Raw genomic sequence first — 12,362 nt, 5'->3', positions numbered from 1 at the left:
GGGCAGCGGAAAGCAGAGACTTTTTTGTGACCACCTGCCTAACAAGCATACCAGTAAAATGACAATTTACAATATAAAGAGAAAAATAATTGGTACTTCATCGCATGACCTACCTGCAGAATCATATCCTCTGTACTCCAGTCTCTGAAGCCCTTTGATAAGGGTCTCCAGGATCTCCCGTCTGGTCCGGGGAACATGGTAGTTTAGGTAAGCAAAGATGCCTAGAGAAAAGAAAGATATATTCTAAGAGTGGGCCATTTAACTTGATGACAAAGCACCAAATGACAGAACATTGTGCTGGATTTCCACAGGCACAAAGGATAAGGTGCAAGATCTGCCATGCTGAATTTAACCCTTGCCACTGTGCGTTATAATTCTCTTGCAGGAAAGTACCATTAAATTCTTATCCTTTCCACACCTATTCTAAGTTCTCTGAGGGCAGAGACAGTGTTTACATTTGAGAAGCCAAAACTAAAGCAGCGGCCCCACTATTTACATGGCACTAAAACCAACTGAACAAAGTAGTCAACCAACAGAGAGAGGCTTGGTAGATCTGGGGACTGAACTTTAACATGAGCTGGACTTTGACTATGGAACTCACTGCCCCAAGACAGAACCACCACTGAACTATTTCCAAGCTAAAGTTCAGATTCAGGAAACTGCTTAAGCAAATGCTTAATTTAAGTAGCTATTTAAGCAGTGTCCTGAATAGGATTATTTTCCTGAACTGGGACCCACATGCAGAACTTATTTCTTCAACACAGCTTCCCCTCAATGAGTTGTGCACACACACAGGCAACACATCCATTGACTCAGACACACTAAAATCCTTATAAATGAATCAAGCTATTTCCCCTTTAGGCTGGGAAGGAGGAAAGATAAATTGTTATTTCTATTTTTAAACACTTGGCAGGCACTAAGATACTATGGTGATGGAGGCATGTAAGTACTTAGCTCTATAATGAAAATTTAACTATCTGGATCTTTTTCAGAAAGATTCCACTTGCTACTGTGATAAAGCAGCAACACATGACCACATTTATTGGGATGAAGATCATTTGTACTAGAAACTATTCCTTCACCTTGCCCTAAGATTTTAGCAAAGAAAAGACATCAGTGAGTATAAAAGTGAGACAAGTTTGTAAATTTAAAACATACACCTATACCCATACACAGCATAAACTTCCAGATGTGACTAGTGATTTTGAGTTCCCGACATGAGACACCTTAGAGGGTTCTTCAGAAAATGGATGCTCAATTATTGCCAAAAATTTAATTATTTTTAAGATCACTCAAAAACGGGCACTCCAAATTCACTTAGAAAAAGTAGGCTATATTTTTAATCAATATGTCTCCATCCTTCTCATCCATACTCAGCTAAACAGTCTCCACACACGCAAGGAGACCTCAAAGACCATAGGTCTACTTGTATACATAAGGACTATTCATATAAGTAGGCATCTGCAAGATCATGCCCTTAAACGGCTTGTGTTACTGTTATCCTAGATAACTCAAAACCCTCTAATTGTTTTCTTTTTATACTGAGAAGTATGAGCAGAGAATTCTAGGTTTACAGATGCAGCAAATCTCATGCTACAAAGCCTTAAAATGTTTACCGGGTACTTATGTCCCTGAGGCAGACAAGCAGACATGTGGGACTTGCAGCAAGGTAGTACTGTACCATAGACCTAGACCCTGATCACTATGCTGAGGAAAAGCTCTGTCAGCAGGAAGACAGCTAGGAGCTGCTGGAGCCTGTCACCATGGCCAGAGTTTTTCACAGGGACAGGGAAAGGCTCTGGCAGTAGGACATTACACTGCTGAAAATAACAGTGGGAGGCAGCACTTGGGTGCATACCCAAGGGTTCAGGTGTGCAGGGCACACTATTCCCTTAAGTCATGCCTCACTGTCTACGGTGCTATTTATACTGGGGCTAGCGGAGCCTGCAGTGTCTGTACTCGACACATCACCCTATCTGTAGAGGTACCTTCAGTGTTCAGAGCGAGAGTGCAATTTACAACAGTCTTGTCAGTTTCACTGATTTTCTCAGAACATTCTGAACAAGATTCTTGTAAATTCCACTCTGCTGCTGCCAGCTGGGGTGAGGTGTGGCAGGGGAACTTCCTGTAGCCACTGAGTGAGTAGGGATGACATTGCAATCAATAAGATATCTCTCTCTGCTGCAGTTCGAAACATTTCATTTTAAGAATCCCTTCCTGACCCTCTTCCACTCCCTTCCCTCTCATCTGGCCTAGAATTTTACTGTTGGCTAATTAGATATATTTAGTTTCTTATATTTCCAGAACTGCATTCCTTAAGTACACAACCATGCCCCTCTCTGCAACTAACCAGACTGCAGAAAGTTGCCATCTCAAGACACTGAGGGTATGGCTACACTTATAGTTGTACAGCGCTGGGATTTACAGCTGTCTTTGTATAGCTGTGTAGGGAAAGCGCTGCAGTGTGGCCACATTTGCAGCGCTGTTGGGAGTGGTGCATTATGGGCAGCTATCCCAGCGTTCAAGCGGCTGCAACGTGCTTTTCAAAAGAGGGGGGTGGGGAGGAGTGTGACAGGGAGCGTGGGGGAGACAGAGAATGTGGATTTTTGGAGGTGACACTGTGTCAGCTCCCTGCCTTGCAAGTTCTAAGGACTGGAAGATACACAGCACCAACCTGCAATCAATTTAAAAGTTTTGAGCCCTTCCCCCACCCCTCTCTTATGCACTAAATGCAAATTACGCACTCCTAAATAGCTTTCAGACCACATAAGCAGCTGCTCAACACGGACTCCTCCCTCCCTCTGCCGTGTGACTTCTCTCTTCAAACAGCTGTGAACCTTCCAAAGCAATTCCCCTGCCTTCCTCCGCTCACTCCAGCAAACAGGAGCTGTGTTTGTTTTTTTAGATAAGCAGCTCGGGGGAGCTCGGAATTCAGCCATTCTTCCGGTTTGTTGTGAACAGGCATTCTGGGATACCTCCTAATACCCTGGAGGCCAATAACAGTGCTTTTGGTGGCCACACTTGATGAACAGCGCTGCATCACCAGCGCTGCAATCGTTACACCCCAAGCAGACCAGGTGTACAGCCAGCGCTGCAGCCAGGGAGTTGCAACGCTGGATGTGCCTTGCAGGTGTGGACAGTTACTAAGTTGCAGCGCTGTAAACCCACCACCAGCGCTGCAACTCTCCAGTGTAGCCAAGCCCTGAGGCTGAAGGGATAGCACATTTCAGCTACATTCTGGCCTCCTAAAAACCTTTAAATAACTTCCAGTCTTGCAATCACCAGCGCTCCTCTGATCACACTTGCTTTGGCCTAGTCTACCCCTAACACTCAAGTCAACTTAGCTACATCTATCAGGGCTGTGACAAATTTCACACCCTCAGCACCACAGTTAGGTCACACTAACTCCTGGCGTAGAAGCAGTTAGGTTGGCAGAAGGACAAATCTTTCATCAGCCTACCTAGCACCTTTCGGAGACATGGATTAATGGAAAACCACTTCCACTGATAAGGGAAGCATCCACGCTACAGCGGCTCAGCTGAAGAGCCTTCACTGTGCGACTGCAGCATAAACATGGCCTTCCATTGTTATTGCCGATCAGTACACATGTAAGGCTGCGCAACGAAGCCTTACTTTAGTAAACTCCTAAAAAGCCGCATGTAATCTTAGGCTGTTTCAGACGGCTGCTGCTGAGAAAGGGCTAGTGTGCAGAGGCACAGATATGAAATGCTTTCTGATTCTCTTCCCAAGCTAGCGAGAGAGATTCTAAAGACCAAAGGGTGCAGGAGAGAAAAGAAATTTGCAGAATGTAAGGATCAGATAATTCTAATTCTTTTGACTTCCAAATCTCTCCAGGTCAAAAAGCTAGCCCAAATCAGTAGAAATTTAAAATTACTATGTAATGGCTGTTTAGTTTCCATTCATATGCAAAATGAGTTGGTGGTCTCATGGTCTTTGTCTGGTTTCTAGTGGACAGGTATTTACCCCACAGAATCACAACTGCTACAGCACTTTTAACAAGATTCCAAAGACTGAATGAGCATCAAGACCAAACTATCCTCCCTCACCTAGAGATGGTTCATCTGGAATAGGCTTGAGACACACTGCTGCCTATTTGTTCTGTAGCTAAAAGGAAACTTTCATCTGTAAAGCTGTCGATCTGGCACTTGTCTTCAGCTCTAAAAATGTACTAATGTTTTAAAAATAAACAGCTCACTCATGAAGTTAGCAGAGAAGAAATTTGGATCCAAGGCTAAAAACGTCACAAGAGACAGAGAAAAAAAATATAGCTCTCGACATCAGAAATGTCGAATTCCCGAATCATAATGGTCAGTTACAGAAAATGCAGTCATTAGAACTAATACAGAATACATCAAGAAACTGAAGAGAGCAATAGTCAACATGGTTTCTGTAAAGGGAAATCGTGTCTTAGGGCTTGTCTACATCAGAAAGTTGCAGCGCTGGTGAGGGAGTTACAGCGCTGCAACTTAGGAGGTGTACACATCTGCAGGGCACCACCAGCGCTGCAACTCCCTGTTTGCAGCGCTGGCCGTACTCCCGTTTTGTCTCGGGTGTAGAGGATCCAGCGCTGGTGATCCAGCGCTGGTAATCAAGTATAGTCACTTACCAGCGCTTTTCTTGACCTCCGTGGAATAAGCAGGTATCCCAGCATACCTGAGGAAGCCTCTGGTAATCAAGCTGGTCTCCTTCCCCGGCTTGCTCTCGCGTTCCCCGAACCCCGAGCAAGCAGGTCTCCTTCCCTGAGGTTTGCTGGGTGGTTCCGGGAAGGCGAGAGCAAACCGGGGAAGGAGACCAGCTTCGCCGCGGTTTGCTCTCGCGTTCCGCGAACCACCCTGCAAACCGCAGGGAAGGAGAGACCTGCTTGCTCGGGGGTTCGGCGAACGCGAGAGCAAACCGGGGAAGGAGACCAGCTTCGCTGCGGTTTGCTCTCGCGTTCCGCGAACCACCGTGCAAACCGCAGGGAAGGAGACCTGCTTGTTCGGGGAACGCGAGAGCAAACTGCGGCGAAGCTGGTCTCCTTCCCCGGTTTGCTCTCGCGTTCGCCGAACAAGCAGGTCTCCTTCCCTGCGGTTTGCACGGTGGTTCGCGGAACGCGAGAGCAAACCGCAGCGAAGCTGGTCTCCTTCCCCGGTTTGCTCTCGCGTTCGCCGAACCCCCGAGCAAGCAGGTCTCTCCTTCCCTGCGGTTTGCAGGGTGGTTCGCGGAACGCGAGAGCAAACCGCGGCGAAGCTGGTCTCCTTCCCCGGTTTGCTCTCGCGTTCGCCGAACCCCCGAGCAAGCAGGTCTCTCCTTCCCTGCGGTTTGCAGGGTGGTTCGCGGAACGCGAGAGCAAACCGCGGCGAAGCTGGTCTCCTTCCCCGGTTTGCTCTCGCCTTCCCCAAAACCCCTTGAAGCCGCCCAACAGCGCTGCAGTGTGGCCACATCTAACACCACTTGCAGCGCTGGTTGCTGTAAGTGTGGCCACTCTGCAGCGCTGGCCCTATACAGCTGTACTAATACAGCTGTAACAACCAGCGCTGCAAAATTTTAGATGTAGACATGGCCTTAGTATTAAGAGTTCTTTGAAGGAGTCAACAAACATGTGGACAAGGGGGATCCAGTGGACATAGTGTACTTAGATTTCCAGAAAGCCTTTGACAAGGTCCCTCACCAAAGGCTCTTACGTAAATTAACCTGTCATGGGATAAAAGGGAAGGTCCTTTCATGGACTGAGAACTGGTTAAAAGACAGGGAACAAAGGGTAGGAATTAATGGTAAATTCTCAGAATGGAGAGGGGTAACTAGTGGTGTTCCCCAAGGGTCAGTCCTAGGACCAATTCTATTCAATTTATTCTAAATTATCTGGAGAAAGGGGTCAACAGTGAGGTGGCAAAGTTTGCAGATGATACTAAACTGCTCAACATAGTTAAGACCAAAGCAGATTGTGAAGAACTTCAAAAAGATCTCACAAAACTAAGTGATTGGGCAACAAAATGGCAAATGAAATTAATGTGGATAAATGTAAAGTAATGCACACTGGAAAAAATAACCCCAACTATACATACAATATGATGGGGGCTAATTTAGCTACAAGAAGTCAGGAAAAAGATCTTGGCGTCATCGTGGATAGTTCTCTGAAGATGTCCACGCAGTGCGCAGAGGCGGTCAAAAAAGCAAACAGGATGTTAGGAATCATTAAAAAGGGGATAGAGAATAAGACCGAGACCATATTATTGCCCTTATATAAATCCATGGTACGTCCACATCTCGAATACTGTGTACAGATGTGGTCTCCTCACTTCAAAAAAGATATTCTAGCATTAGAAAAGGTTCAGAAAAGGGCAACTAAAGTGATTAGGGGTTTGGAGATGGTCCCATATAAGGAAAGATTAAAGAGGCTAGGCCTCTTCAGCTTAGAAAAGAGGAGACTAAGGGGGGATACAATAGAGGTATATAAAATCATGAGTGATGTGGAGAAAGTGGATAAGGAAAAGTTATTTACTTATTCCCATAATACAAGAACTAGGGGTCACAAAATGAAATTAATAGATAGCAGGTTTAAAACAAATAAAAGGACATTCTTCTTCACACAGCGCACAGTCAATTTGTGGAACTCCTTACCTGGGGAGGTTGTGAAGGCTGGGACTATAACAATGTTTAAAAGGGAACTGGATAAATTCATGGTGGCTAAGTCCATAAATGGCTATTAGCCAGGAAGGGTAAAGAATGGTGTCCCTAGCCTCTGTTCATCAGAGGATGGAGATGGATGGCAGGAGAGAGATCACTTGATCACTGCCTGTTAGCTTCACTCCCTCTGGGGCACCTGGCATTGGCCACTGTCGGTAGACAGATACTGGGCTAGATGGACCTTTGGTCTGACCTGGTACGGCCGTTCTTATGTTCTTAGATGTTCCAAAAGGAAGAGGATACAAAGACAGAGATTCAGTTCTGATTGGCTTCAGCCGTTATCTTGATGGATGAACTCATCCCACTTGGGAGGATAATGGAGACCTTCATAGTAAACCAAAATTTCTAAAACTAACCAATGATCAAGGCAGAGGAAAAGTAGGACAAACAGGTTTCAAAACCCTTCTAAGAGAGAGGAAGGCAGAACGATAACACAATACAAATAAAAAAGCAGCACAGACTGTCTAATCACTTTAAAAATATGATATACCAGGTAAAAGTGATTAAAGAATAAATTTCTTACCCATGTTACTAGCACAACTAGCAGTTAAAAAACTAAACATTTGAAAAATCCTTTCACTGTGTATGCTGTTTGTCCATGCTGAGTGATGTAGTAACAATAAAAAAAAAAAATAGACTTCAATTTCACTTTTGTTTGGAATAAGTTTTTAGTCTTTCACTTTCTGGTTTTCGTGCACTAACACAGTGAACCTTTGGTTTCACAGCACTGCAAGGGAAGACATCAATCCAAATGTAAAAAAATTTTCATTTGAGATTTGTTTCTTATAATATTTTTAAAGGGTGTTTCTGGCAATATTTAGGTTCTGTATCTTTTTTTGTTTTTAAACATACTTCTGGGTGGTGACTGATTAAAAAAGGATCAGAATGGAATTCTATGTTTGTTAGGTTTCTTTATCAAATTTGCTCCGTTGGCAGCTGAAAGATTTTATTTTTCCTAACTACCAGTAATAAAGATTCTGCAGATCAAATTACATGTCCCCCACCTCGTATTTATGCAATCTCACTGTCTTCGAATCACACCTTCAGTTATACCTGTGCAAGCCCAGGTAAAGGAATGCTGTTATGGTGGTATAGCTAAAAATACACTTTGAAGACAATGAGGCTGTACAGCCATATCTGAAAGAATAATCTGGCCTGCAGAACCTTTGTTTCTGGTGATAATGAATGAGATGAAGACAAGCCATTTCTCTCTGAGCCCAGGGTAAGGTCAGCTAAGGGAAAGAACATCTTTTTATTTGTAAACTGAGCAAAGAGATCATTTCAATGAGCACCAAAATGCTGCCACTTCTATCATACAGAACCTCCAGTGTAGGCTATAAAAACCATTTTTTTCTTAGTACCAGAATCATACCACTGTCACAAAAGCAAAGCCACAGTAGGGACTTTCCCACTCTCTGATGGTCAGTTTCCTCCACCCCCATTCAAGCAGATCAAAAGATAACAGCTAATTAGCTCTTTGCAGCTGTTTGGAGTGTTATGGGTAGTACTGGTCAGAAAGGAGTGTATTCTTTTGTCAGAAAATGCTAATTTTGTTGAAATCTAAACATTCCCCAGGGACATGTTAATTTCCAAGGAATTCTAAGGGAAACCAGACAGGTTCCACCCCACCCATCTGGTTTCCTACTCGCTCTACTCTGGTGCCCTGCTGGGGAGTCAAGAGCCAGGAAGTATCAGAGGAGTAGCCGTATTAGTCTGGATCTGTAAAAGCAGCAAAGAATCCTGTGGCACCTTATAGACTAACAGACATTTTAGAGCATGAGCTTTCATGGGTGAATACCCACTTCGTCAGATGCACGTGAGCAGGGAAGACTCGAAACTCTTGTGGGGCTACCAGTGTCCCAGGGAACCTGCCAAACTGCACTGATTCATATATTCCAATGGCTAGAGGGAACCATTGTGACCATGCAAGTATAGGTCACAGGGCAGAGAGCTCCCCCGAAATCATCCTTAGAGCATACATATTTTTTTTTAAAAATCCAATCTTCATTTAAAAATGATCAACGATGGAGAATCCATGATCCTTGGCAAATTGTTCTAATTACTTTGTGTGAAAAACATACACCTTATTTCCTGTCTGAAATTATCCAGCTTCAACTTCTAGCCACTGGATCTTGTTAGACCTTTCTCCGCTAGACTGAAGAGCCATTATCAAATATTTGTTTCCCAGATAGATACTTACAAATTGTAATCAAGACACCCCTAACCTTCTCCTTGTGTTAAGATAGACTCAAGGAACATCTTGTATTTATCATTATTAAGGCATGTTTTCTAATCCTTTAAGCATTCTCATGGCTCTCCTCTGAAACCCTCTCCAATTTAAGAACATAAGAATGGCCATACTGGGTCAGACCAAAGGTCCATCTAGCCCAGTATCCTGTTTTCCAACAGTGGTCAATGCCAGGTTCCACAGAGGGAACGAACAGAACGGGGAATCATCAAGTGATCCATCCCCCCATAACCCATTCCCAGCTTCTGGCAAACAGAGGCTAGGGACACCATCCCTGCCCATCCTGGTTTACAACAATTGATGGACCTATACACCATGAATTTACTTATAGTCTTGGCCTTCACAACATCCTCTGGCCAAAAGTTCCACAGGTTGATTGTGCGTTGTGTGAAGAAATACTTCCTTTTGTTTGTTTTAAACCTGCTGCCTATTAATTTCATTTGATAACTCCTAGTTCTTGTGTTATGAGAAGGAGTAAATAACACTCTCTTATTTAATTTCTCCATACCAGTCATGATTTTATAGACCTCAATCACATCCCTCCTTAGTCATCTCTTTTCCAAGCTGGAAAAAAATCCCAGCTTTATTAATCTCTCCTCATATGGAAGCCGTTCCAACCCCCTAATCATTTTTGTTGCCCTTTTATGAATCTTTTCCAATTCCAATATATCTTTTTTGAGATGGGGCGACCACATCTGCACACAGTATTCATGGATTTATATAGAGGCAATATGATATTTTCTGTCTTATTATCTATCCCTTTCCTAATGATTCCCAATATTCTGTTCGCTTTTTTGACTGCCGCTGCACATTGAGTGGATGTTTTCCGAGAACTATCCACAATGAAGCAAAGATCTCTTTCTTGAGTGGTAACAGCTAATTTAGACCCCATTATTTTAAATGTATAGTTGGGATTATGTGTTCCAACATGCATTACTCTCCATTCTGAAAACTGATCATTTAGTTCTACCCTTTGTTTCCTATCTTTTAACCAGTTACCAGTCCATGAGAGGACCTTCCCTCTTAGTCCATGACAGCTTAAGAGCCTTTGATGAGGGACTTTGTCAAAGGCTTTTATCAACATTTTCCTTGAACTGAGGGCACCAGAACTGGACACGGTATTCCAGCAGTGGTCACATCAGTGCCAAATAAAGAGGTAAAATAACCTCTCTACTCTGACTCAAGATTTCCGTTTATGCATCCCAGGATCACAATAGCTATTTTTGCTAGAGCATGGCACTGGGAGCTCATGCTCAGCTCATTATCCATCCTCTCTCCAAATAACATGTTTTCACAGACAGGGCTCTCAGAACTACCATGGTCCTGGCTCCTTGCCAGAAACCCTGGGAGCTCTGAGCAGGCTGCAGGGGTGCTGGGATATGCAGAAACTTTACAAAAAAGTCAACACAGAGTGTTGTTCTCCCCCCACCCCCTCCCCTTTTTTTTTTTAAAAGTCCTGTACCTCTGGAAATGTAAAAGTTTTCGTTTTTTGCTCTATTTCAGGAAGAAAACTATTTGAAGTTTCAGAATTTCCTGAGGAACAGGAATTCCAGTTCCCAGTCACGCTTAGGTAACTAAAGCAGCAGCAGTGTCATTGAGCTGGAGGTGCGGCCTCACAGTGTAAGAATGCGACTGTGCCCACACCCTTATTAAAAGGCATTCTGGAGTGAATCAGAAAGAGTGAAGATTACAGTGAAACAGGAGAAAGTCCTTGTTACTGACTGATAAGCTGATATTCTAACCTAACAACACTAGGTGAAATAAATGTCATGGCGAACAAGAAAGTTGTGCAAGTTCCTGAAGGGTATTTTTAATATATTCATAAAACTTGCATTAAAAAAAAAAGTACCAAAGGCCCTAACTTGTGCTAATTTAAGTCACAGGAGATTTGAGAGGCTCAGGAGATACAATCAGACCCCTCCGCAATTGATTACGGGCATGATGTGTGTTTAAAACATGTTAGCACAACTCACTTTTAAACAGGACTTTGCATCTAGTGTAGACAGCGCAAGGTGCATTTAAAAACACATTAGCAGCATCCCAGCTCTTTGATCTCATCATCTATGTCTTACTGAGACTGGTCTTGTTCCAACCAGCACTTCCAATGCTCCAGTGCCAGCCACCTTGATCCAAGGCACACAGATGAAAAACGTGAATCAGTTCAAGTCTCTGGGCAGCACCGTCGCTAGTGACGGTCCTCTTTATAAGGAAATTGCCTCCAGAATCAGTAAAGTCAGCCAGGCCCTTGACCGACTTCAAACAAAAGTCCTTAACCAACACAACATTTGCCTCTCCACCAAACTGAAGATCTACAGTGCAGTGGTCCTAACCTCTCTCCTGTATGGATCTGAGACATCGACTCTTTATTGACCACACATTAAACAGCTTGAGCAATTTCATATGCACACCCTCTGCTCAATAATGAGCATTTGCTGGCAGGATAGAGTGACCAATGTTAAGGTCCTTGAGAGAGCAAACACAACCAGCATTGAAGAAATGTTATTGAGAGCACAATGTAGGTGGACCGGGCATGTCATCAGAATGGAAAAAAACAGTCTCCCAAAACAGATCCTGTATGGGGAGCTGAGTCAGAGCAAAAGAAAGAAGGATCGCCCGTATAAGTGCTTCAGAGATAACCTGGAGAGTAGTCTCCAGTGGGCTGGCATCAGTCTCAAAGAACCCGAGCAAATGGCTCAGAACAGTACTCACTGGTGGCCTCTGACAAGATCGGCCTACAACAAATTCAAGTGGGATCAATGAAATTATCTCCAGGCGGCATGTGAAAGGTGCCACAGATCTGCATCGTCAAACATTATGGACATGGACTTCCCATGTGAAGCCTACTCTGTGCATCAGGCTTTGGACTTCAGAATCATACGTAGCCATAGATGAGAACTGCGACAATATAATCATCATCATTAGCAATGGATTACTAACAACACAGCAGGTTGTACATCTTTTTAAGCATATCTTGTCTTGTCTGTGCTGGGTACAAAGTCCTATTTAAAATTCTATCAGCTGAAACATGTTTAACAATAGGGTTTGAAACACAACCTATTCTCCCAGGCAAGAGGTGCTGCCAACTATCAGCTCCCATTCAATTCATCAGATGCTCAGCCCTATCTTAGGGCTTATCTACACTGGCAATTAGCAGCACTGCAACTTTCTCGCTCAGGGGGGTGAAAAAACACCTCCCTGAACACAGCAAGTTGCAGCGCTGTAAAGCAGCAGTGTAAACAGTGTCCCAGCGCTGGGAGCTACGCCCCTGGTTAAGGTAGTTTTTTAAGAGCGCAGGGAGAGCTATTTCCCAGCACTCTGCCGCGACCGCACGAGGCACATTAAAGTGCTGCCACGGTAGCGCTTTAGTGTTGCCAGTGTAGACTAGCCCTAAGTATGGGTTTCTAGCACTCCTGTACTGAAACAGAGA

The 12,362-nt window shown here is 43.9% G+C and overlaps 1 protein-coding gene across 2 annotated transcripts in view; it reads right to left on the bottom strand.

The window, feature by feature from the left end:
- Positions 1 to 12,362, bottom strand: part of GFPT1 (glutamine--fructose-6-phosphate transaminase 1) — a 63,103-nt gene that overhangs the window by 38,006 nt on the left and 12,735 nt on the right. For both annotated transcript variants that reach the window (XM_050939974.1, XM_050939975.1), the window contains exon 2: positions 114 to 221. In XM_050939974.1, coding sequence (XP_050795931.1) covers positions 114 to 221 — 108 coding nt within the window. The remainder of the gene's footprint in view (positions 1 to 113; positions 222 to 12,362) is intronic.

The sequence above is a fragment of the Gopherus flavomarginatus genome, chromosome 2 (genome assembly GCF_025201925.1).
Source record: "Gopherus flavomarginatus isolate rGopFla2 chromosome 2, rGopFla2.mat.asm, whole genome shotgun sequence".
Lineage (NCBI taxonomy): Eukaryota > Metazoa > Chordata > Testudines > Testudinidae > Gopherus > Gopherus flavomarginatus.
The sequence above is the reverse complement of the archived record's forward strand: the minus strand, read 5'-3'. Positions and strand labels throughout refer to the sequence as shown.